Source organism: Mesoplodon bidens (genome assembly GCF_964165515.1).
Source record: "Mesoplodon bidens genome assembly, chromosome: 3".
In the NCBI taxonomy this organism is placed as follows: domain Eukaryota; kingdom Metazoa; phylum Chordata; class Mammalia; order Artiodactyla; family Ziphiidae; genus Mesoplodon; species Mesoplodon bidens.
The window spans coordinates 74230084-74257507 of record NC_138178.1 but is presented as its reverse complement, the minus strand read 5'-3'; the positions used below and the strand labels follow the sequence as shown (position 1 = coordinate 74257507).

The window sequence follows — 27424 nt, the reverse complement described above, 5'->3', positions numbered from 1 at the left end:
GATTTTAAGGAATTGGCTCACATGACTGGGGAGCTGGCAAGTCCAAAACCACAGGGCAGGCTGACAGGCTGGAAGTTCAGAAAAGAGTTGATATTGCAGTCTTGAGTCTGAATTTCACAGGGCAACAGGCTAGAAACTCAGGGTTTTTAAGTTGCTGTCTTAAGGAAAAGTCCTTCTACTTCTTTGCTCTAAAGGCCTCCAACTGATTGGGTGAGGCCCACCTTATGGAGCGTGATCTGCTTTACTCAAAGTCTACTGATTTAAATGTCAGTCACATCTAAGAAATACCTTCACAGCAACATCTAGACTGATATTTGACCAAACAACTGGGTACCATGGTCTAGCCAAGTTGACACATAAAATTAACCATCACAGACATTCAAAAGGTCTCACTTAAATCACCAGGATGTTTTGAGACAGAAATTGCCAATGGCCCAGGATCCCAGTGTTCCTTCGCATATCGCTTGGGTTAAGTTTGGGCCATAGCAGATATTAACAGTGTACACTCAGGTGTTGGTGTGGTGACATCTCTGCTTTTGTACAGTGAGGCCCTGGGCTGGAATGAAAGAACTTATAGGCCTTAGGGGTCAGGAGACCCAGCTGGAAGTTGAGCTGTGTTACTTAGTACTGTAAGATAGGTACCATTATTAGATTAAACTGTGTGAATCATATGCCTTCCATGTGGTTCAACCTAATATAACCCCTATGTTACAGGTGTAGGAGGGTGTGGAACTGAGGGACAGGAAGATGAGAAACTGGGCCAAGGCCTCATAGCAGAGCTGGGATTTGATCCATAGCAAGTCTGGCTCCAAATCCATGTTTTAGACACTATGCTGTAATTAGCTACTGAGTGAATCACTACACATGAAGAAATTTGGAAATAGTACTCATAAATATAAAATGAAAATAAGCTCTAATATTCTGAACAAGATACTTTTGAAATATGTATGTGTGTATACATATACATATATGTGTGTGTGCTCTAAAGAAATCCAGCAGGATGTAGATCTAACTCTAAACTGTGGTTATCTTGGAAGGGAGGAATGTAGGGTTATGGAGTAGTCAGGTGGGGACTTTAATTTTCAATTCTGCATACTACAGAATCATTTGAGTATTTTCAATAAGGATGTATTTTTATAGATACACAAAATAACAAAAATAGTATGTATCTAAAGGAACTTTAAAAAATCCTTTACTTAAAGCTTTATATAGGTTAAAAAAGACAAGGAAAGGTTCTTGGAGCAATTTTTTTTAAGTTTAGGTAAAAATGTTTTTAAACAGGTTACACAGTGATATCCAATTTTTGTCAGCTATGGGTATATGTATATATATATAAATATATACATATACATATACATATACATATATATATACATATACATATACATATACATATACATATACATATACATATACATATACATATACATATACATATACATATATATATATATATATATATATATATATATATATATATATATATATATATATATATATATATAATAGTGTTGACCAACAAAGTTCATTTCGGTTTTTCCATAACATCTTATGGGAAAAACCTGAGCAAATTTTTGGCCAACCCAAAAGTTTAAATTGTTAAATACGTAGAAAACGTCTTGATGGCTCACTAAAGTAACAGTGGTTTTCTTTGAGTAGTGTTGAATTTTTACAACAAACTGATGTCACTTTGAAAATTAAAAATAATGTTTAATTATTAAAACATTAGTAGACCAGTGGTTTCTTTTCTACTTATTTATCTGGGGGGGGGAGACAAAATAAATCTGTTCAAGTCATATGTTATCATCAAAGCAAAATTTGGAAATAGAATTCTGCAAAAGGAAATAGTATCAAGTGGAAGTACTGCCACTGGAAATGACAACTGTTAATATTTTAGGTTAAAGTAGAATATCTCTTAGTTGATTTCCTAACTGAGGATCCAGATTCTTGATGCTTCCTATTCCTTTTTCTTTTTTAATTGGGGTAAGAACATTTAACTTGAGATCTACCTTCTTAACAAATTTTTAAGTGCACAGTATAGTATTAACTGTAGTCACTATATTGTACAGCAGCTCTCTAGAACTTACTCATCTTGCATAACTGAAACTATACCCATTGAACACAACTCCCATTTCTCCCTCCCTGCAGTCCCTGGTAACTCACCATTCTACTCTCTGCTTCTGAGTTTGACTATTTTGGTGAGTGTAATCATGTAAGTGTAATCATGCAGTATTTGTCCTGTGACTGTCTTATTTCCCCTACCATAATGTCTTCCAGGTTCATCCCATTTTTAAGGCTGAATAATATTCCATTGTATGTACATAGCACATTTTTTTAATCTATTCATCAGTCGATAAGCATTTAGCTTGTTGCCATATTTTGGATATTGTGAATAATGCTGCAGTGAACATGGGAGTGCAGATATTTCTTTGAGACCCTGATTTCAATTCTTTTGGATATATACTCAGAACTGGGATTGCTGGATATGATCATTCTAGTTTTAATTTTTTGAGGAATTATTTTGCATAGTGGCTGCACCATTTTACATTCCCACCAACATATGTAAGGATTCCAATTTCTCTACACCCTTGCCAACACTTATTTTTTTGTTTGTCTTTTTTTAGAGCAGCCATCCTAACAGGTGTGAGGTGATATCTCATTGTGGTTTTGATTTGCATTTCCCTGATGATTAGTGATGTTGAGAACATTTTCATATACCTGTTGACCATCTGTATGTCTTCTTTGGAGAAATGTCTATTTAAATCCTTTACCTATTTTTAAATCAGATTGGTTTTTTTGCTACTGAATGATAAGAGTTTCTTATATATTTTAGATATTAACCCATGATCAAATACAGGGTTTGCAAATATTGTCTTCCATTCTGTAAGTTATGTTTTGCTTTTGTTGATGGTTTACTTTGCTGCTTAGAAGCTTAGTTTGATGTAGTCCCACATGCCTATTTTTGTTTTGTGGCTTGTGGTTTTGGTGCCATAGCCAAGAAATCATTGTCAAGACTAATGTCAAGTAGCTTGTGCACTATGTTTTCTTCTAGGGGTTTTATAGTTTCCAGTCTTATGTTTACATTTTTAATTCACTTAGAGTTGATGTTTTTGTGTATGATGTAGGATAAGGGTCCACTTCCATACTTTTGCATATGAATATCCAGTTTTCCCACACTATTTGTTGAAGAGATTGTCCTTTTCCCGTTGTATATGCTTGGCTTCCTTGTGGAAAATCAGTTAGCTGCATATATGTGGGTTTATTTCTAGCCTGTCTATTCTGTTCTATTGGTCTACATATCTGTCTTTATGCCAGTACCATACTGCTTTGATTACTGTAGCTTTGTGGTATATTTTCAAATCAGGAAACATGATGCCTTAAGCTTTGTTCTTTCTTCTCAAGATTTGTTGGACTATTCAGGATCTTTTGTGGGACCATATGAATTTTAGGATTTTTTTTTCTATTTCCATTTTTAAAAAGCCATTGGAGTTATTTCCAAATAGCTCGGAATAATGCATCCACTCATTTACTGATTTATCCACTCAGTTAGCAGACATGCATTGAGCATCTACTGTGAGCAGGGCATTGTGGTGGTGATGACAGCATGGCTTCAGTCAGCTGCTTTGAAGCTCAGATTTACAGAGCTTGGTTTCTTCAGGAACTCTCCATGGTCTTTTAAGCCAGAGTAATTACATGAGAGGACCAGATGTCTGGGTAACTGTTGTGCCTTGCGATAGAGACCCATTTGTTACGGGGCATGCAGAACTGTCTTTGTCTTATTACTTCCCTTTGTCTGTTACAACAACTTAATACTCCTTCCTCCCACTCACTACTAGCTTATTTTAAAATAATATATTCTATCTAATACTTATATGGTTAAATCACTTATCACTTATGAAATGTTTCACATTTCCTTACCCTTGCTTTCTGTGGGTATTACTTTCTTTTACTATTTTTTTAACATCTTTATTGCAGTATAATTGCTTTACAGTCTTGTGTTAGTTTCTGCTGTATAACAAAGTGAATCATCTATATGCATAGGTATATCTCCATATCTCCTCCCTCTTGTGTCTCCCTCCCACCCTCCTTATCCCACCCCACTAGGTGGTCGCAAAGCACTGAGCTGATCTCCCTGTGCACGCAGCTGCTTCCCACTAGCTATTTTACATTTGGTAGTGTATATATGTCAATGCTACTCTCTTACTTCGTCCCAGCTTACCCTTCCCCCTCCCTGTGTCCTCAAGTCCATTCTTTATGTCTGTGTCTTTATTCCTGTCTTGCCCCAAGGTTCATTAGAACCTTTTTTTTTCTTTAGATTCCATATATATGTGTTAGCATACGGTATTTGTTTTTCTCTTTCTGACTTACTTCACTCTGTATGACAGTCTCTAGGTCCATCCACCTCACTACAAATAACTCAATTTCGTTTCTTTTTATGGCTGAGTAATATTCCATTGTATGTATGTGCCACATCTTCTTTATCCATTCATCTGTCGATGGACACTTAGAATGCTTCCATGTCCTGGCTATTGTAAATAGTGCTGCAGTGAATATTGTGGTACATGACTCTTTTTGAATTATGGTTTTCTCAGGGTATATGCCCAGTAGTGGGATTGCTGGGTCGTATGGTACTTCTGTTTTTAGTTTTTTGAGGAACCTCCATACTGTTCTCCATAGTGGCTGTACCAATTTACATTCCCACCAACAGTGCAAGAGGGTTCCCTTTTCTCCACACCCTCTCCAGCTTGTATTGTTTGTAGATTTTTTGATGATGGCCATTCTGACTGGTGTGAGGTGATACCTCATTGTAGTTTTGATTTGCATTTCTCTAATAATTAGTGATGTTGAGCATCTTTTCATGTGTTTGTTGGCAATCTGTATATCTTCTTTGGAGAAATGTCTACTTAGGTCTTCTGCCCATTTTTGGATTGGGTTATTTGTTTTCTTGATACTGAGCTACATGAGCTACTTGTATATTTTGGAGATTAATCCTTTGTTGGTTGCTTCATTTTATCTCTGGGCTTTCTATCCTGTTCCATTGATCTATATTTCTGTTTTTGTGCCAGTACCATACTGTCTTGATTACTGTAGCTTTGTAGTATAGTCTGAAGTCTGGGAACATGATTCCTCCAGCTCCGTTTTTCTTTCTCAAGATTGTTTTTCCTATTCGGGGTCTTTTGTGTTTCCATACAAATTGTGAAATTTTTTGTTCTAGTTCTGTGACAATGCCATTGGTAGTTTGACAGGGATCGCATTGAATCTGTAGATTGCTTTGAGTAGTATAGTCATTTTCACAATGTTGATTCTTCCAATCCAAGAACATAGTATATCTCTCCATCTGTTTGTATCATCTTTAATTTTTTTCATCAGTTTCTTATAGTTTTCTGCATACAGTTTTTTGGCTCCTTAGGTAGGTTTATTCCTAGGTATTTTATTCTTTTTGTTGCAGTGGTAAATGGGAGTGTTTCCTTAATGTCTCTTTCAGATTTTTCATCATTAGTGTATAGGAATGCAAGATATTTCTGTGCATTAATTTGTATCCTGCTACTCTACCAAATTCACTAATTAGCTCTAGTAGTTTTCTGGTAGCATCTTTAGGATTCTCTATGTATAGTGTCATGTCATCTGCAAACTGACAGTTTTAATTCTTCTTTTCTGACTTGCATTCCTTTTATTTCTTTTTCTTCTCTGATTGCTGTGGCTGAAACTTCCAAAACTTGGAAGTGGGCAACCTTCTCCTGTTCCTGATCTTAGAGGAAATGGTTTCAGTTTTTCACCATTGAGAACGATGTTGGCTGTGGGTTTGTCATATATGGCCTTTCTTATGTTGAGGTAGGTTCCCTCTATGCCTACTTTCTGAAGAGTTTTTATCATAAATTGGTGTTGAATTTTGTCAGAAGCTTTTTCTGCATCTATTGAGATTATCATATGGTTTTTCTCCTTCAGTTTGTTGATATGGTGTATCACATTGATTGATTTGCATATATTGAAGAATCCTTGCATTCCTGGGATAAACCCCACTTGATCATGGTGTGTAATCCTTTTAATGTGCTGTTGGATTCTGTTTGCTAGTATTTTCTTGAGGATTTTTGCATCTATGTTTATCAGAGATATTGACCTGTAGTTTTCTTTTTTTGTGACATCTTTGTCTGGTTTTGGGATCAGGGTGATGGTGGCCTCATAGAAAGTGTTTGGGTGTGTTCCTCCCTCTGCTGTATTTTGGAAGAGTTTGAGAAGGATAGGTGTTAGCTCTTCTCTAAATGTTTGATAGAATTCGCCTGTGAAGCCATCTGGTCCTGGGCTTTTGTTTGTTAGAAGATTTTTAATCACAGTCTCAATTTCAATGCTTGGATTGGTCTGTTTGTATTTTCTGTTTCTTCCTGGGTCAGTCTCGGAAGATTGTGCTCTTCTACGAATTTGTCCATTTCTTCCAGGTTATCCATTTTATTGGGATAGTTGCTTGTAGTAATCTCTCATGATCCTTTGTATTTCTGCAGTATCAGTTTTTACTTCTCCTTTTTCATTTCTAATTCTATTGCTTTGAGTCTTCTCCCTTTTAATCTTGATGAGTCTGGCTAATGGTTTATCAGTTTTGTTTATCTTGTCAAAGAACCAGCTTTTAGTTTTATTGATCTTTGCTATTGTTTCTTTCATTCTTTTTCATTTATTTCTGATCTGATCTTTACAATTTCTTTTCTTCTGCTAACTTTGTGGGTTTTTTGTTCTTCTTTCACTAACTGTAAGGTTAGGTTATTTATTTGAGATTTTTCTTGTTTCTTGAGGTAGGATTGTATTGCTATAAACTTCCATCTTAGAACTGCTTTTGCTGCATCCCATAGGTTTTGGGTCATCGTGGTTTCATTGTCATTTGTTTCTAGGTATTTTTTGATTTCCCCTTTGATTTCTTCAGTGATCTCTTGGTTATTTAGTAGTGTATTGTTTAACCTCCCTGTGTTTGTATTTTTTACAGTTTTTTTTTCCTGTACTTGATATCTAGTCTCATAGCATTGTGGTCGAAAAGATAGTTGATATGATTTCAATATTCTTAAATTTACCAAGGCTTGATTTGTGACCCAATATATGGTCTATCCTGGAGAATGTTCCATGAGCACCTGAGAAAAAAGTGTGTTCTGTTGGTTTTGGATGGAATGCCTTATAATTATCAATTCAGTTCATCTTGTTTAATGTGTCATTTAAAGCTTGTGTTTCCTTATTTATTTTCATTTTGGATGATCTGTCCATTGGTGAAAGTGGGGTGTTAAAGTCCCCTACCATTATTGTGTTACTGTTGGTTTCCCCTTTTATGGCTGTTGGCATTTGCCTTATGTATTGAGGTGCTCCTATAGCAGGTGCATAAATATTTACAGTTGTTATATCTTCTTGGATTGATCCCTTGATCATTATGTAGTGTCCTTCTTTGTCTCTAGTAATAGTCTTTATTTTAAAGTCTATTTTGTCTAATATGAGAATTGGTACTCCAGCTTTCTTTTGATTTCCATTTGGATGGAATATCTTTTTCCATCCCCTCACTTTCAGTCTGTATGTGCCCCTAGGTCTGAAGTGGGTCTCTTGTGCATAGCATACGTATGGGACTTGTTTTTGTATCCATTCAGCCAGTCTTTGCCTTTTGGTTGGAGCATTTAATCCATTTACATTTAAGGTAATTATCGATATGTATGTTCCTATTCCCATTTTCTTAATTGTTTTGGGTTTGTTTTTGTAGGTCTTTTCCTTCTCTTGTGTTTCCTGCCTAGAGAAGTTCCTTTAGCATTTGTTTTAAAGCTGGTTTTGTGGTGCTGAATTCTCTTAGCTTTTGCTTGTCTGTAAAGGTTTTAATTTCTCCGTTGAATCTGAATGAGATCCTTGCTGGGTAGAGTAATCTTCGTTGTAGTCTTTTCCCTTTCATCACTTTAAATATGTTCTGCCACTCCGTTCTGGCTTGCAGAGTTTCTGCTGAAAAATGAGCTGTTAACCTTATGGAGATTCCCTTGTATGTTATTTTTTGCTTTTCCCTTGCTGCTTTTAATATTTTTTCTTTGTATTTAATTTTTGATAGTTTGATTAACATGTGTCTCAGCGTGTTTCTCTTTGGGTTTATCCTGTATGGTACTCTCTGTGCTTCCTGGACTTGATTGACTATTTCCTTTCCCATATTAGGCAAGCTTTTGAACATAATCTCTTCAAATATTTTCTCAGACCCTTTCTTTCTCTCTTCCTCTTCTGGGACCCCTATTATTCGAATGTTGGTGTGTTTAATATTGTCCCAGAGGTCTCTGAGACTGTCCTCAATTCTTTTCATTCTTTTTTCTTTATTCTTCTCCCTGGCAGTTATTTCCACCATTTTCTCTTCCAGCTCACTTATCTGTTGTTGTGCCTCAGTTATTCTGCTATTGAGCCCTTCTTGAGAATTTTTAATTTCATTTATTGTGTTGTTCATCACTGTTTGTTTGCTCTTTAGTTCTTCTAGATCCTCGTTAAATGTTTCTTGTATTTTCTCCATTCTGTTAACAAGATTTTGGATCATCTTTACTATCATTACTCTGAATTCGTTTTCAGGTAGGTTGTGTATTTCGTCTTCATTTAGTTGGTCTTGTAGGTTTTTACCTTGCTCCTTCATCTGTAACAAAATTTTTTGTCATTTCATTTTTTTTTTTTTGGATGGGTGGTGCCATATTCCTGTCTTACTGGTTGTTTGGCCTGATACCTCCAACACTGGAGTTTGCAGGCAGTTGGATAGAGCTAGGTCTTGGTGCTGAGATGAGGACCTCTGGGAGGCCTCACTCTGATTGATATTCCCTGGATCTAAGGTTCTCTGTTAGTCCAGAAGTTTGGACTTGGAGCTCCCACCACAGGAACTCAGGCCTGACCTCCAGCTTGGGAATCAAGATCCCGCAAGCCAGTCACTGAGGGTTCCTCCCATCCCCTTAGTTGTCCATGGTCCCCCACCGGTGCCTGGTAGGTACCCTAGTTGTGTCGCTATTACTTCTGTGAAACCAGTTGACATCAGTAATACTGACATTAATTGCTTACTTATGTTTGCGGTTTTTTTTTTCTTTCAGCAGGTGCCTATTTGTTGGCACCAACTTAAGGTAACTTATGAAATTTTGCACGGGTAATATATTTCTCAACCAATTCAAATAAATTGTTCTTAACTTTTTCTTTCTCATTGTATCACTAAACAATCATGTACTGACCATCTGCTGGGTGCCAAACTCTCTACTAGGTATTAGGGGTTCAATTATGGCCAAACCACCTGATACTTCTTTTCCCATACATATCTCACCCCTAAAGTTCTAGGGCATAGGCAGATCTAGTAGAGAAACATGTATATATTTAAGTCTTTGGTTCTGCACACAGAATCTTCCCATGAGAGACAGTCATTAACCATAAATATAACAAGAAATACCTTCTGTTATTAGATGATTCTCACATAATTCTCTTACATGTTAATATGTTCACAGGCTTGGGATTTCTTCTGATCGATTCTTTCTAATATTATTTTTCTTCTGGCTTGAATTTCTGTATGAGTCAAGGATATGCTTTTTGTTTCTAATCAGAAAATAGGTTTATAAAGAAAACACCACATTTTTATGATTTTTGTGGGCTCCAGTATATGCAACAACATTGTGATTTTTTTCTTAAAAATAATGGTATTTATTTTAAAACTAAGCTGAAATGCTCTTTCTTCTGCCTTGCCTATAAGTATGCTCAGAGATTCTAAAGCAACAAATCTCATGTCTGGTGTTCTTTGTAGAATTTATCAGCATCTTTTTCCTAATTCTAGAGTTTATTGCTTAGCTAAAACTTTCTCCCCTGAAACTATCATGTCTCTGGTTCCACAGTTCTGTAATTTTTTTAAAGGACCTAGCCAACACAAATGCATTGTTAAGGCAGTAGACTTGCTGATGTACTTGTAACAACTTAGATCATTAATGAAGCAAGCAGATACAGTATGCTCTTAGATGAGTTTCCCAAAAGTAAATAAGTACACATATTACTCAGCCATTGAAAAGAATGAAATAATGCCATTTGCAGCAACAGGGATGGACCTAGAGATTGTCATACTGAGTGAAGTAAGTCAGACAGAGAAAGAGAAATATTGTATTATATCGCTTATATGTAGAATCTGAAAAGAAATGATACAAATGAACTTATATACAAAACACAAACATACTCAGACTTAGAGAAGGAACTTATGGTTACCACTGGGGAAGGGACAATTAGGGAGTTTGGGATTGACATGTACACAGTGCTATATTTAAAATGGATTACCAACAGGAACCTACTGTAAAGCACAGGGAACTCTGCTCAATATTATGTAACAACCTAAATGGGAAAAGAATTTGAAAAAGAATAGATATAGGAAGGAATTTGAGAAAGAATAGATACACGTATATGTATAACTGAATCACTGCTGTACACCTGAAACTAACACAACATTGTTAATCAACTATACTCCAATATAAAATAAAGTTTGGTTTTTTTAAAATAAATAAATACACAGGCTTGGGATTTCTTTGTAGCCCAAATATGACACCTCCATGTTACCCACCCTACCCCGTTGAGCATGATAAGGAGTTAATGATGATCCAGTGAGCATTATGCTTCAGTGAATAACAATCCCATATCTGCATGGAATTGGATTTTTTTGCTTAGAACCTTAAATTTATTTTTATTTTTATTTTTATTTTTTTTTTTTGCGGTACGCGGACCTCTCACTGTTGTGGCCTCTCCTGTTGTGGAGCACAGGCTCCGGACGCGCAGGCTCAGCAGCCACGGCTCATGGGCCCAGCTGCTCTGCGGCATGTGGGATCCTCCTGGACCGGGGCACGCAGGCGGACTCTCAACCACTGCACCACCAGGGAAGCCCAAGAACCTTAATTTTTAATTAACTGTTTGTGGTATGAAGTGCATCACTTCTATGAATAATTTTTCAGTTAACATAATTATCTTTTAAGAAAACAGGAAGAAATAAGTTTAGATAGCTGATCCTCAAAAATGCACTTGCCTTTTAAGATCATTTCGTGCCAGAGTTTCATTTCAGTTGTTATTTATACAACCATATATATTCTGGTATAGCAAATTATCTGAACTAGGGTTCTAACCAACTTTAGTTTTTTTTTAAAGTAAGGTAATACAAAGTATCTAATAACTTAAAATTCACATAACTTCCTGAGTTAAGAAAATCTCAAAAGTGATGCCTGCCTTTTCATTTTCTTACAAGTATAATTTGCAAAGTAGAAAGTTTTAATTTTGATCAAGTCAAATTTATCCATTTTAATTTTATAGCTAGTGCTTTTTGTGTCCTAAGAAATCTTTACCTACTGCCAAGGTCATGAAGATAATCTCTTACGTTCTCTTCAATTTCATTGATCTGTGTCTCTCCCTCAGTCAGTACCAGACTGTCTTGATTACTGTAGTTATATAGTAGGCCTTAATATCAGGTGAAGTGATACTTTCACTTTAATCTTCTCTTTCAAGATTGTCTTAACTATTCTAAGGTCTTTGCTTTTCTGTAGAAGTTTTAGAATAAGCTTATCTTTGTTTCCAAAGAACAAAGATAAGCTGGATTTTGTGCTGGATTTTGATAAGAATTGCATTTAATCTATAGATCAGTTTGGAGAGAATTGACATCTTTACTATTTCTGAGTCTTCCAGTGCATGAACACAGTATGTCTCTCCATTTATTTAGGTATTCTTTTATTTCTTTCATCAGCATTTAATAATTTTAAGCATCCTTAAATGTTTTAAGTTTATACCCAAGTATTTCACTTTCTTTGTATGATTATAAATGATATTATATTTTAAAAATTCAATTTCCATGTGTTTATTGTTAGTATACAGAAATATGATTAATTTTTATATTTTGATCTCATGTGCTTGCAACCTTGCTGAACTTGCTTAAGAGTCTAGGAGTATTTTTTATAGATTCCTTGGCATTTTCCATGTAGACATGTCATCTGAAAGTAGGAATAGTTTTTATTTCTTCCTTTCCAATCTGTATGCCTTTTATTTCTTGCTTTATTGACTAAGGTGGTGAAAATGGACATCACTGTCCATTTTGTATGGACATTTTGTATGATGTAAGCAGTAGGTTTTATCAAATATTTATCAAATTGTGAAAGATCCCCTTTATTCCTGGTTTGCTGAGAGTTTTTTTTTTTTAATCATGAATGGATGTTGTATTTGGTTAAATACTTTTTGAGGTCATTGATATCATACTAATTTTTCTTTGTTAACCTGTTGATGTATTGGATGACATTGATTTTCAAATATTGAACCAGCTTTAATTACATACCCAGAATAACTCCCACTTGATTGTGGTATATAGTTCTTTTTATAATACATTTCTGTATTTAATTTATTAATACTTTCTTGAGGATTTTTATATCTCTGTTCATGAGAGATATGGTCTGTAGTTTTCTGGTTTTGTACTCTTTGTCTGGTTTTAGAGTCAGAGTAATACTGGCCACATAAAATAAGCTGGGAAGTGTTCCTCCTCCTATTTTTCTGAAAGAGACAGTGTAAAAATTCCTCTTAGTACTTCTTTAAGTGTTTGATAGAATTCTCCAGTGAAACAATCTGTGTGGGCCTGGAAATTTCTCTTTTTTAATTACAGACTCAGTTTCTTTAATAGTTACAGGACTATTCAGGTGGGCTATTTTATCTTGGTTGAGTTTTGGTAGTTTGTGGTTTTCAAGGGATTCATCTGTTCTCAGTTTGCAAATTTATTAGTGTGAAGTTTTTTAAGGTATTCCCTTATATCTTTTTAATGACTGCAGAATATGTTTAATATCACCTGTTTCATTTTTTATATTAATTTGTGTTTTCCTTTTTTTAATCTTTGTCAGTCTTGCTAGAGATTTATCAATTTTATTGATCTTGTTAATCCTAGTGAAGGTTTTAATTTCATTGGTTTCTCCTCTTCCTCCTACTAGCTTTGGATTTATTTTGCTCTTTTTTTTAGGGGGGGGTGTGGTTAGGGTAGAAACTTAGAGTATTGATTTAAGACCTTTCCTATTTTCTAACTTAAGCATTTAAAGCTATTAATTTCTCTGTCAGCACTGCTTTACTATGTCTCAAAATTTTTGATATGTTGTATTTTTATTTTCATTGTTTAAGTTTTTATACCTTTGAGACTGTCTCTTTAACCCATAGAAAAGATTTACACACTTGGAGATTTTCCTCTTCTTTCTGTTACTGATATCTAATTTGATTCCATAATGGACACAGAATGTACTCTATGATTTTTACTTGCTTTAGACTTAAATTGTTCTTCTTTCTGTAACTTCCTGGGTGAGGTTTACATTATTAATATTAGAGCTTTCTTCTTTTCTAATATTTGTATTTGTGCTGTAAATTTCCCTTTTGTACTGCTTTTGCCTCATCCCAGAATTTTTTGATCAGTTATATTTCATTTTCATTCAGTTCAAAATATTTTAATTTCTCTGGAGCTTGAAAAGAATGTGTGTTTTTCTGTTGCTGGATCGAGTATCTATAAAGGTCAGTTAGGTCCAGTTGATTAATGATGTTGAGTTCAACTATATTGTTTCTGATTTTCTGCTTTCTGGGTCTTTCAATTGCTTAAAGAGGGGTGTCAAAGTCTCCAGCTCTAACAGCAAGTTTGTCTGTTTCTTCTTGAAGTTCTGTCAGTTTTTGCGTCATATGTTTTGATGCTCTGTTTTTAGCTTCATACACTTTTCACATTGTTATGTCTTCTTGGAGAATTGACCCCTTTATTATGTAATGCTCCTCTTTATTTCTGATAGTTTTCCCTGTCCTGAAGTCTGCTTTGTCTGTAACAAAATAGCTATTCCATCTTTCTTTTGATTAGTGTTAACATTTTATATCTTTCACCATCCCTTTACTTTCAACCAATCTGCATTTTTATGTTTAAAGTGAGTTCCTTGTACACAACATTTAATTGGGTATTGTTTTTCCATCCACTCAGTCTCTGTCTTTTCATTAGTATGTTTAGACCATTCACATTTAAAGTGATTATTGACTTAGTTGGATTTATAGCTACTGTGTTTGTAACTTTTCTATTTTTTGTATTTGTTCTTTTCCTACTTCTTTTTGCCTTTTTTGATTTTATTGAGCATTTTATGTGATTGGGTTTTATCTCCTCTCATAGCATATCAATTATACTTCTTTTCTAAAAATTTGCAGTAGTTTCCTTAGAGTTTACAATATACATTTTAAACAATCTAACTCCACCTTCAAACGATACACTATACTGCTCCACTTGTAGTACAGGTACTTTGTGACAGAATAATCCTAATTCCTCCCTGGCAAACTTCATGACATTGCTGTCATTCATTTCACTATTCATCTGTTGTAATCATGCAGTACATTGTTACCCTTATTACATGAAACAAGTTAATTTTTAGATCGATTGAAATTATAAAAATTAAAGATTTTATTTAACTTTATTCCTTCTCCAACAAGCTTCCTATTTATTTATTTATTCATTTTATTCTGAAGAATGTTTTTATTTTTAAAATTTTTATTGACGTATAGTTGATTTACAATATTACATTAATTTCAGGTGTACAACACAGTGATTCAATATTTTTATAGATTATACTCCATTTAAAATTATTATAAATACTGGCTATATTCCCTGTACTGTACAATATATCCTCATAGCTTATTTGTTTTATACATAGTAGTTTATGCCTCTTAATCCCCTGTCTATCTTACCCCTTCCCCTTTCCCTCTCACTGGTAATAACTAGTTTGATCTCTGTATTTATGAATCTGTTTCTGTTTTGTTATATATATTCTTTGTTTTATTCTTTAGATTCCACGTATAAGTGATAACACATAGTATTTGTCTTTCTCTGTCTGACTAATTTCACTTAACATAATACTCTCCAGGTCCATCCATGTTGCTGCAAATGGCAGAATTTCATTATTTTTTATGGCTGAATTATATTCCATTCTGTATCTTAGCTATTGTAAATAATGCTTCTATGAACATTGGGGTGTATGTATCTTTTCTTGTTTTCTTTGGTTGTATACCCAGGAGTGGAATTGCTGGATGATATGGTAGATCTATTTTTAGTTTTTTGAGGCACCTCCATACTGTTTTCCATAGTGGCTGCACCAATTTACATTCCCGCCAGAAGTGTGCTAGGGTTCCCTTTTCTCCACATCCTTGCCAGTATTTGTTATTTGTAGACGTTTCGATGATAGCCATTCTGACAGATGTGAGGTGCTATCTCATTTTGGTTTTGATTTGCATTTATCTGATGATTAGCAATGTTGAACATCTTTTCATGTGCCTGTTAACCATCTGTATATCTTCTTTTGAAAACTGCCCATTCATGTTTTCTGCCCATTGTTTAATCAGGTTGTTTGTTTTTGTTGTTTGTTTGTTTTTGATACTGAGTTGTATGAGCTGTTTATATATTTTGGGTATTAACCCCTTATTGGTCATATCATTAGCAAATATTTTCTCCAATTCAGTAGGTTGTCTTTTCATTATGTTGATAGTTTCATTTGCTGTGCAAAAGCTTTTAAGTTTAAGTAGGTCCCATATGTTCATTTTTGCTTTTGTTTCCTTTGCTTTAAGAGACAGATCCCCAAAAAATGTTGCTACAGTTTATGTCAAAAGTGTTCTGCCTATGTTTTCTTCTACGAGTTTTATGGTTTCCAGTCTTAAATTTAGGTCTTTAATCCATTTTGAGTTTATTTCTGTATATGGGGTGAGGAAATGTTCTAATCTCATTCCTTTACATGTAGCTGTCAGTTTTTCCAGCACCACTTGCTGAAGAGACTGTCTTTTCTCCATTGCATACTCTTGCCTCCATTGTCATAGATTAATTGACCATAGGTGCATGGGTTTATAGCTGGGCTTTCTTTTCTGTTCCATTGATCTATGTGTCTGTTTTTGTGCCAATACCATACTGTTTTGATGACTGTAGCTTTGTAGTATAGTTTGAAGTCAGGAAGCATCCAGCTTTGTTCTTTTTTCTCAAGATTGTTTTGGCAGTTCAGGGTCTTTTGTGGTCATACTGAGTGAAGTAAGTCAGACAGAGAAAGACAAATATTATATATACTTATATATGGAATCTATAAAAAGGGCACAGATGAACTTATTTACAAAACAGAAGTAGAGTCACAGATGTAGAAAACAAACTTATGGCTACCAGGGGGTAAGGTGGGGAGGAATAAATTGGGAGATTGGAATTGACATATACACCCTACTATATATAAAACAGATAACTAGTAAGGACCTACTGTATAAATGTGAATGGATTCAATTCCTCAAAAGAGATTCTTATGTCTTAAGTTGTGTTAAGGCAGAGAGAGAGAGGGAGGGAGAGAAAGAGAGAGAGAGAAGGTGAAAGCAAGAGAGGAAAGAATACCTTAAGACAAAATTACTTAAACTTTTGAAGACAAAAAGCTAAATTACACCAAAACAAGACAAACAAACAAAGTGGGAACAGCAGTATTATTATTGACAAACTAAAATTCAAGTTGAAAAGTATTAAATGAAAAAAATAGATTAAAAAATAAATTTTAGGATTATTTGGTCTAGTTCTGTGAAAAATGTTCTGGGTATTTTGATAAGGATAACATTAAATCTGTAGATTGCCTTGGGTAGTATGGACATTTTAACAGTATTAATTCTTCCAATCCATGAAAAGAGGGTATCTTTTATATGTATCATCTTCAATTTCCTTCATCAATGTCTTATAGTTTTCAGAGTATAAGTCTTTCACCCTCTTGGTTAAATTTATTTCTAGGCATTTTATTCTTTTTGATGCAACTGTAGAAGAGATTATTTTCTTGAATTCTCTTTCTGATAGTCCATTATTAGTATTGATAAGCAACATATTTCTGTATATTAATCTTGTATCCTGCAACTTTACTGAATTCATTTATTCTAATTTTGTGTGTGTGTGGAGATTTTAGAATTTTCTATATATAGTATCATGTCATCCCTAGTTTTATTTAGATCTGAATTTATTTATTTATTTATTTATTTATTTTTTTGCGGTACACGGGCCTCTCACTGTTGTGGCCTCTCCCATTGCAGAGCACAGGCTCCAGATGCGCAGGCTCAGCGGCCATGGCTCATGGGCCCAGCCGCTCCGCGGCATGTGGGATCTTCCCAGACTGGGGCATGAACCCGTGTCCCCTGCATCGGCAGGCAGACTCTCAACCACTGCACCACCAGGGAAGCCCTAGATCTGAATTTTTTACCTATACCCTTTTCCTCTCCCTGAAGAATTCCTTTCAACCTTTCTTGCAGGACAAGTTCGCTGGCAATGAATTCCCTCAGTTCTCAGTTTGTTTGAAAAAGTCTTTATACTCCTTTACTTTTGTAGGATAATTTCACTGGATATAAAATTCTAGGTTAGTGATTTTTTTTTCTTTGAGCACACTAAATATTTCACTCCACTCTCTTCTTGCTTGCATGGTTCTAATAAGAAGTCTACTGTGTCTTATACTTGTTCCTCTGTAGGTAATTTTTTTTCTCCTCTGGCTTTCTTCTAAGATTTCCTTTTTCTTTGGTTTTCTCCAGTTTGATATTTCTTTTTTTTTTTTCATTGAAGTATAGGTGACTTACAGTGTTGCTATACAGAAAGTGATTTTCAGTTTTATATATGTGTGTGTGTGTGTGTGTATATATATATATATATATATATTCTTTTCCATTATGGTTTTCACAGGATTATGACTATAGTTCCCTGTGCTATGCAGTAGGACCTTGTTGTTTGTCCATTCTATATTTACTAGTTTGCATCTGCTAACTCCAAACTCCCAATCCATCCCTCTTCCACTCTCCTCCCCTTTGGCAGCCACATATCTGTTCTCTATGTCTGTGAGTCTGTTCTGTTTCATAGATATGTTCATTTGTGTCATATTTTAGATTCCACATATAAGTGATAGAATATAATATTTCTTATGTGTAGTGTTTTTGTTTTTGATTTTTATCCTGCTCGGTGTTATTAAGTTTCTGGATCTGTCATTAATTTTGTAAAGTCCTTAACCATTATTACTTCAAATTCTTCTCTTCTTCTCTTTTCTCTCCTTTTCTTTCTAATATTCTAATTATGCATATCTTACACCTTTAGAAATTGTCCCACAGATCGTGGATTTTCTGTTCTATTTTTTTTTAATTCCCTGTGATAATTCTAACATCTCTGTCATATCTGAGTCTGGTTCTGAGGTTTTCTTTTCTCTTCAGCATGTGCTTTTTCTTGCCTTTTGGCATCTCTTGTAATTTTTTTGTTGAAAGACAGACATATTGGGTAATAAGAGCTGAGCTAAATAGGCATTTAGTGTGAGATTTTATTTTAATCTGGCTAGGAGCTGAGCTGTTTTATGTTTGCTCTAGTAGGTACTAGAGGCTTCAGATTGAAATTCAGATTCCTTTAGTGTCCTTTTATGATTCTCCTTGCTTAACTTTGGGCTTCCCTGTATACTCCTCAGAGAGCCTGCATCTTGCATCTGTTTTTGTTTTTGTTTTTAAATGCAAAATTTTAATGGGAATGCATTTCTCTCATAACATTCTTCATTCTCTCCTATTTTCTCATGACTTTTCTTCCGTACTCCTATATAGTTTAAAAACTAGATCCTGGCCTCAATATTCTGTCAAGCCCAGGCTGCACTGTTGGTAAATGAGCTTTAGGAACATGGTGAACCCCCTTCCACCAACACCCTCAGGACTGCCCACTGCACCCCCTGCAGGCCCCTGGGTGGGCCCAGTAAGATGAACCCAAGGTTTAATAGTGCTGGGATTTTATTTATTTTGCTTTTTTATTTTTATTAATTTATTTATTTTAAAATTGTATTTTAGAGTATGGTTGATTTACAATGTTGTGTTAATTTCAGGTGTAGAGCAGAGTGATTCATTTATACATATACATATTTCCATTCTTTTTCAGATTCTTTTCCCATATAGGTTATTACAGAATACTGAGTAGAGTTTCTTGTGCTATATAGTAGATCCTTGTTGATTATCTATTTTATATACAGTAGTGTGTATTTGTTAATCCCAAATTCCTAATTTATCCCTCCCCACCATGTTTCCCCTTTGGTAACCATAGGTTTGTTTTCAATGTCTGTGAGTCTGTTTCTGTTTTGTAAACAAGTTCATTTGTATCATTTCTTTTAGATTCCACATATAAGTGATGTCATATGATATTTGTCTTTCTCTGTCTGACTTACTTCACTTAGTATAATAATCTCTAAGTCCATCCATATTGCTGCAAATGGCATTATTTCATTCTTTTTTATGGCTGAGTAATATTCCATGTATATATGTAGTACATCTTCTTTATCCATTCCTCTGTTGATGGACATTTAGGTTGCTTCCATATCTTGGCTACTGTAAACAGTGCTGCAATGAACACTGGGGTGCATGTATCTTTTTGAACTACGGTTTTCTCCAGATATATGCCCAGGAGTGGGATTGCCAGATCATATGGTAGTTCTATTTTTAGTTTTTTAAGGAACCTCCATGCTGTTCTCCATAGTGGTTGCACCAATTTACATTCCCACCAACAGTGTAGGAAGGTTCCATTTTCTCCACACCCTCTCCAGCATTTATTGTGTGTAGACATTTTGATGATGGCTCTTCTGACTGGTGTGAGGTGGTACCTCATTGTAGTTTTGATTTTCATTTCTCCAGTAATTAGTGATGTTGAGCATCTTTTCATGTGCTTTTTGTCTTCTTTGGAGAAATGTTTATTTAGATCTTCTGCCTATTTTTGATTGGGTTATTTGTTTTTTGATATAGAGCTGCATGAGCTGTTTGTATATTTTGAAGATTAATCCCTTGTCAGTTGCTTTGTTTGCAGATATTTTCTCCCATTCTATGGGTTGTCTTTTCATTTTGTTTATGGTTTCCTTTGCTGTGCAAAAACTTTTAAGTTTAATTAGGTCCCATTTGTTTATTTTTATTTTCATTACTCTTAGGAGGTGGATGCAAAAAATATTGATGCGATTTATGTCAAACAGTGTTCTGCCTATGTTTTCTTCTAAGAGTTTTATAGTATCCAGCCTTACATTTAGGTCTTTAATCCATTTTGAGTTTATTTTTGTGCAGGGTGTTAGAGAATGTTCTAATTACTTTCTTTTTTTTTTTTTTTTTACATGTAGCTGTTTAGTTTTCCCAGCACCACTTATTGAAGAGACTGTCTTTTCTCCATTGTACATTCTTGCCTCCTTTGTCATAGATTAATTGACTATAGGTGTGTGAGTTTATTTCTGGGTTTTCTATCCTGTTCTGTTGATCTATATTTCTGTTTTTGTGCCAGTACCATACTGTTTTGATGACTGTAGTTTTGTATTATAATCTGAAGTCAGGGAGCCTGATTCCTCGAGCTCCATTTTTCTTTCTCAGGATTCCTTTGGCTATTTGGGGTCTTTTGTGTTTCCATACAAATTTAAAAAATTTTTATTCTAGTTCTGTGAAAAATGCCATTGGTAATTTGACAGGGATTGCATTGAATCTGTAAACTGCCTTGGATAGAATTGTCATTTTGACAATATTGATTGTTCCAATCCAAGAACATGGCATATCTTTCCATCTATTTGTGTCATCTTCAATTTCTTTCATTATTGTCTTACAGTTTTCAGAGTATAGGTCTTTTGCCTCCTTAGGTAGGTTTATTCCTAGGTATTTCATTCTTTTTGATGCAGTGGTAAATGGGATTGTTTCCTTAATTTCTCTTTCTGATCTTTCATTGTTAGTGTATAGGAATGCAAGAGATTTCTGTGTATCAGTTTTATCTATAATCCACTGTCCTTATGCTGGAGGCCATTTACCCTGGTGGTAAATGAGGGAGGGAAATGTTCTAAATTTTATGATTATACCATTATTTTAGTGGGCCTGTATTTCTAGGCTGTGACCTTCATAAATTTTTCTCATCTTGCATAGTTTGTTTTCCCCTCTTAGGTGAGATGGGCAGACTAAAGGGGGCTGGGGTGGGAAGAATGCCCTTCCGCACCTGGGATAAGGCTCTGGTAAACTCTTTCTCTGGAGAACAGTCCTTTGTTATGGAGGATGCTCTGGACATGTTACATAATGACTACTCTTTTTCTCTTCCTGAATGAGCAACAAGGGGATCTTTTATGGATTTTCACCATGATAGCCTCTAGGGTTTCTATAGGTAAAACCTAAGAATGTGTGTGTGTCACCCTAACATTGCAGCCTCAGGAGTATCTCACTCTCAGGCTTGTCCACACTCAGCCTCCAGCAATTCTAGCATCTTCTGTCCAGGTAAGCAAGTCTCAGCTGTGCCTCTGGAGTCACCTGTCTCACCAGATTTTGAAGTTGCAGTTTGCCCTATGACCTCAGTTCTCTGGTGAGTGGAGAAAAGTTGTTGATTTTCAATTTGTTCAGCCTGTTCTTGTAAGAACAGGAGTGAGGACTTCTAGGCTCTTTATGTCAGAGATGAAACCAGATGTGTTCTCTGTATATAATTTCAGTTCTTTCAAATTTGTGAGGCTTGTTCTTTGGCACAGAATATAGTCTGTCCTGGTGAATATTCCATGGGCTTTTAGAAAGAAAAAAAAAAAAAAACGTGTACTTTGTTGCTGTTGGGTGGAGTGTTTTGTATATGTCAATTAGATTCTTTGGTTCATTGAGTTGTTCAGTTCTTCTACACCTGTGCTGATTTTCTGTTTGGTAGTTCTATCAGTTGCTAAGAGTAAAGAAGTTGAAGTTCCCACTCTAATTGTGAGTTTATCTATTTCTCCTTTTACTTCTATTATTTTTTAACAGCTTTATTGAGATAATTTACATGCCATACAATTCACCCATTTAAAGTATACAAATCAGCAGTTTTTACTGTAGTCACAGATACGTGCAACTAATACCACAGACAGTTTTAGAACGTTTTTCTCACCCTAAGAGAAACCTTGTACCCTTTATCTATCACCTCTCTCTTTCCCCATACCTAGCCCTAAGCAACTAGGTATTTACTTTCTATAGAAATTGATGGATTTCTCTGTCCTAATCCTTTGGATAGGGATAACAGGCTTTTCTTTGGGGTTTTGGGGGGGTTGTTTTTTTTGTTGTGTTTTGTTTTGTTTTGTTTTGTTGACTCTGCCTGTTGGTGGTTCTAGGTTGGAAGCTCCTACAGCATCCTATCTGAAGTATATGGGAGGCACTAAGGAAGCCTCGGGAGTTTACCATTGCTGTGTTGCTTCTCAAGTCCCAGGGTCATAGTCTGTCTATCTTCATTCTGTCTTTCAGAGTCTTCCAATGCTTGTTTGTTGTATTATGACCAGGGTGTTTAATTGTAAGAGAAAGGACCTTGGAAGATTGGGGCTCCCAAAATGTGTTTTGCCTCCAAAATCCAAAGGGACCCACAAGTGTGTATCTGTTTCTTCAAATGGGCAGTTCTGGATGTAACTCTTCTTTTCTGTTTGAAACTTTACCAATGTAGCAGACACCTGAGCTTTTGCAGGCTTTCTCTCTCGCCTCTAGTAGGCATGTGTCATATTAAGTATCAGGTGTGCTTGCTACTTCCAGTTTGATTTCCCCTCACCAATACATATATTAATGTCTTAGTGAAGGGACTGTCTTCCTGACCCTCCCAGAGGTTTCCAGGTGGTGTCTGAGCAGGTTAGGCCGCATTGGATCCACTTCAACATTCCCATTTCTCTAAGCCTTTGATCTCCTCCCTCTAGACTGTGCAATGGAAGTTCTAGCATCTCTGTCTCATTGACTGTAGGCCTCTACTGAGTCAAGACTTCTATTAACCATTATACGTACTCATACTAACACATTAAATGCTGAGGCCTCGTGAAGCACCCTTCTTGGCCTGATCCAACCTTAGACTTATTCTCACTGGCTAATGTATTATACTTAGACTCCATTTCCATGCTTACTCTCCAGATTCCTGCAAATAAAATTTGGCAAGATTCTACAACTCCTTCATGTACATAATCTCTCCCAGGAGCAGCCCTTGCAATTAACTCTCTGAATCATGCTGGGATTTTGCTCTCTCTATGGCCCTAGAGGCAGTGAGTATTGTTCCTGCCTGAAGAAGATAGGAATTTCCTTTTTAGGTAACCACACCAGATGAAGTCAGTGAAATCTTTTTATTCAAGTGAATGCTTGTTTTCTTAGATGGTAAGAAGGGCTGTTTCTGATGTGAAGAAATGTTTAGAGATATTAGAGGTTTAAGGTCCTTAGCTTTGTGTCTACACAAAGGTTTCCATCTCAATTCTTAAGTCCTCATCCCTTCCCAACCAGAACCTTTACCTTAGCGTAAGAGACTTAGCATAAGTATACTTTTACCTGGCATGTGATTCTGCAGCCTGTACATTCAGGCCTCAGGCATGTCCCTCCCACAGCTTCATAAAATAAGAATTCCACCATAGAAACTTTCTGATTCTCTACCTATGCCTTGAGTTAAGAGTTCAAGAAGGCACTAAGCTTATCTATTTTTTTTTTTGGAAGGGGGTTGGGATTTGGGGAATCTCTTGAAGCAGTCAAAAGAAGCCATCTCCCTCCACAATCTTTGAATTCACCATGATGCCACAACAATCAAGTGCCACAGCACTTGATCTCCCAGTGCCTTACCCTCCACTGGCAGTCTTAGTGATAATTTGAGTAATCGTGATACCACAACTTCAAGTTATCAGTGATTTCCCACTTTTCCCTGGTAATGAGGTCATTCATGCAGTTACCAACCCAATCCCAGAATCCCACTTTGATGGACTGTTTCCTTAGGCTACTCCCTACTAAATCAATCAGGGTACTGGCTGGAAAACACACAGAAGCTGGGATTTTGAAGAGAAATTAATAGAGAAGGACTATTTACAGAAGTTCAGGCAAGGTTCAGAGCACCCACAAGGATGATAAAGTACCTGGGAACTTACAGCAGTAGGAAGGTTTACCATTCTTAACCTTTTAGCATGAAGGACAAAGGAAGATCTGGAGGCTGTTGAGACTTAGAGCCAACAGGAGGGGCTGCCCGATAAAAGCTCTGGTCAGAGATGTAGAGATGGAGTGGGATAGAAATAGTCAATCTTTCCATAAAAGCAATGAAAAAACTGGCAAAACTTGTCAGAATTGAATTTTTCAGAACTCTGGAAATTAACAAAAGGCTTACAGCAATCCAGAGTGCATTTATTCAAGAAAAGTGACTGAATCTCAGAAAGAACAGAGACCTTTGTGATATTTTAACCTATAGTCCCATCTTCTAGTCTTAACCTTGAAAACCAATAATCTGCCATCACAGTTAAAACCATCAGGCGGGCAGCAACTGGAAAGGGGTGGAAGGAAGTTGGAGCATCTTCAAAGGGTGTTTCACTGAAAAACCCTACTTGCAAGCCTGTCTTTATTTCCTCAGTCAGAGATCACCGGTGCAAAAAGCCTCTTCTCTGAGGGTATTTGTCAAAAATTGTCAAAACAATTACAGGCAATTGCTTAACTTCACTGATGCCTGAGGCAGTGGGTAACTGTTGGGGCAAACAATAGACTAGCCATAAAGCTGAAAAGGAGGGCTTCCCTGGTGGCGCAGTGGTTGGGAGTCCGCCTGCTGATGCAGGGGACGCGGGTTCGTGCCCCGGTCCGGGAAGATCCCACATGCTGCAGAGTGGCTGGGCCCATGAGCCATGGCCATTGGGCCTGCACGTCCAGAGCCTGTGCTCTGCAAGGGGAGAGGCCACAACAGTGAGAGGCCCGCATACGGCAAAAAAAAAAAAAAAAAAGCTGAAAAGGAAAATTGGGAGAGTAAGCTTTCCACAGGGGCTTTGAAAAGCACTAATATTTCTAGGAGTATGTAAGGTCATGTGCATGCAAAAGGATGTGAGCATGCTCAGAAAAGACCCAAGAAGGCCCTGAACTCTCACCTCTGCTTGCAGGAAGTGAGACTCTGCAAGCAGGAAGTGAAGGCTAAGGCAGAGTTGTCAACTGCCTGCTTGAGTGTGACTGGAGCCTAGTGAGAACTAGAGCCATACAGGAGGGTCCATCCAGGGAAGCTTTATCCTCACATCAGCCAAACCTAGCTGGAACCAGTTGGTAAGGGAATCCTGGATTAGTACAAAAATCTAAGGCAAGAGAACCCATAGAAGTAGGTCTAGCTCTTGCCTTGAGATCTTTGATCATCCAAGATGAAATAATGGCAAAGCCTTTTTTGGAGAATTGTGGTGGCCCAGGGAAAAATAAAGCCTACTGAGAAACAAAATTATCAATGGTTGCCAGAGACTTGTCAGGGGGTTTGGGGGATGGGGGTTGGCTGCAAGTGGACACAAGGAACATTTGGGGATATGAGAAGTATTTTATATCTTGATGGTGGTGTTAGTTAAATAATTGCATATATTTCAAAACTCATTCAACTGTACACTTAAAATGGGTGAATTTTATTGTATGTATGTAACTATACCTCTATTAACTAGACTTTTTTTAAAAAAAGAAGAAAAAGAAAATATTCAACTTTTCTCTCTTCCTGCCCTTTACCCTCCTGCTATGCCTCCCTTGTCCTAATTCAGCCTGAAACCAGCAATCAGGCAGCTTTGGAGGTTGGGTCTGTAGAGGTCACCTTCTTGGATTACAGAGAAAGGCAAAGACTGAGTTGAGGGGTGAAGAAAAGAGAAAACAGTCAGCACAGGGAGTCCTGTGAAAACAAGAGTAGATTAATCTCTCCTCACCAGAGGATAGCACTTCTGGTGGGAAAACAAGGCATCCAACAACTGGAGCTGCCCAGATTGGGATCAGAGGGCTCATGACTCGCTGCAGAAAGATGCCAAGCAGGAGTCTGAGATGGGATTCCTCTGCTGTGTGGGAGAAGACCCTCAAACTACGTGATTCAGATTCTGAAATTACCTCTATAAGCAATCTGTGGGCATACATTTGTAGGATAAATTCCTTAAAATTATGTTTTTTAAGCTCTTCGATATATATGTGTTCTAGCTAAATTGGTGACTTTTTCTATTACATGATTTTTATAACGTATTTCAAATTCTGTCATTGCACTGGTTCTAGTAAGCCGAATTCAGACTGTAACATGGAAAAAGCTTACTTTTCCTTAGCTGCTAACATAGGGATGTTACATCATCTGAAAACTGCTAATAAAATAAGCACACACATACCTCACCTGATTCCAGTGCTCAGCTTTAAAAGGAATTTACATTTCTGTTGTGTACTCTGTTGACCATACCTAATCCTTTATTTTAACAAAGGAAAAGACTGTCTCTAATGGAAAGAACTCTGAGACTTTCCTTTTGAACTCACAGTGTCCTTCTCCCCCTCTTTCCCCTTCTAGGAGGACAACTGTGAGTTTTGTGGCTTACTGCTGCTCCACCCAGTGTCTGCAGACTTTTGACCTACTGAGTTGATAAACACTCAAGAGCCTCAGGAGTGTTGCCAGCTTGACAGTGCAGTTGCCTGCATATCGCACAGTGTGACAGAGGGACAGGAGAGTCCAGCCAGGCCCAACAGGCCCTTCCGATCTGTCCTGTCGCACTTGGGGACTGCAGGACTCTGGAAATGTCATGATCGAGCTTCAGAGCTGAAATGCCTTCACCCTTCCCCCAAGTTGGAATATATCCTTCCCCATATTAAGAACCCTTTGTCTTCCGTGTTTTTCTTTTATGTCAGCGAGTCTCTTATGCAGACTATTTAGTTTGATGTGCCTCCCCAAATCTAATTTAGAGCAAGTTTAAGCTCCCTGAAGAACTGTAATTTGATAATATAACCAAATTAACTTTTGAACACACATACTTTCAGTGGTATCTGTAATCTTCTCATCTCTCTTTCTTTCCCCAGAGAATTATTCCCCAGAGGTTATTCTCCATGTTTTTAACAAATTTCAGTAAACCCTGTGACCTCAATAGTATTGAATAGCAGTGTGTGTGTGGCGGGGTGGGGGTGGGGGTGGGGTGCCTGAGTTGGCTTTCAAGTTAGACTCCAGTAGGGGCTTCACGAGGGTCCTGGCACACACCCTCTGGAAAGTTACAACCTTGTTTATAAAGTTTTGCAACATATTAAGAGACTTTTGTGAGGGGTTTTAAAAATAAAACTGTAGATTATAAATGAAATACACACTTATTTTGAAAAACTACAGAAAAATAATTTTTGAATTTTATTTCCTGATAAGACTTTTTTATATGAGAAGAGGGACATATGAGGCTTTAAAAGATCTGATCCTTTTCTTTCTAGATTTAAACATTTTCTGGCTACTGAGAAAGGGAGAGAAAAAACACATTAAAATATGATCTCTGGTGTTTCTTGTTAGATGGGTTATGGTTAAATTTATATTGACTTTGAAATATTTTTGCTACATATGATAAACGGGCTTCAGCTACTTCTGCTACTAGTTTTTAGCAAGGTGATTCTAAGTACAGCCTGTGCACATTTATTTAAATACCTGGTGCATTAGATCATCATCGTTTTGACCTTAGGTTTCTTATGTACTTGACACACTGTTGTCCAGATAACATTGAGAAAA

General features: G+C 36.4%; 1 protein-coding gene across 2 annotated transcripts in view; it reads left to right on the top strand.

The window, feature by feature from the left end:
* Nucleotides 1-26803, top strand: part of LRRC28 (leucine rich repeat containing 28) — a 198006-nt gene extending 171203 nt beyond the window's left edge. Inside the window, exon 9 of one of the 2 annotated variants that reach the window (XM_081228563.1) lies at nucleotides 26240-26803. In XM_081228563.1, coding sequence (XP_081084689.1) covers nucleotides 26240-26312 — 73 coding nt within the window. In that variant the 3' untranslated portion in view covers nucleotides 26313-26803. The remainder of the gene's footprint in view (nucleotides 1-26239) is intronic. The other variant, XM_081228562.1, reaches the window with a different exon arrangement.
* Nucleotides 26804-27424: the final 621 nt, after the last annotated feature.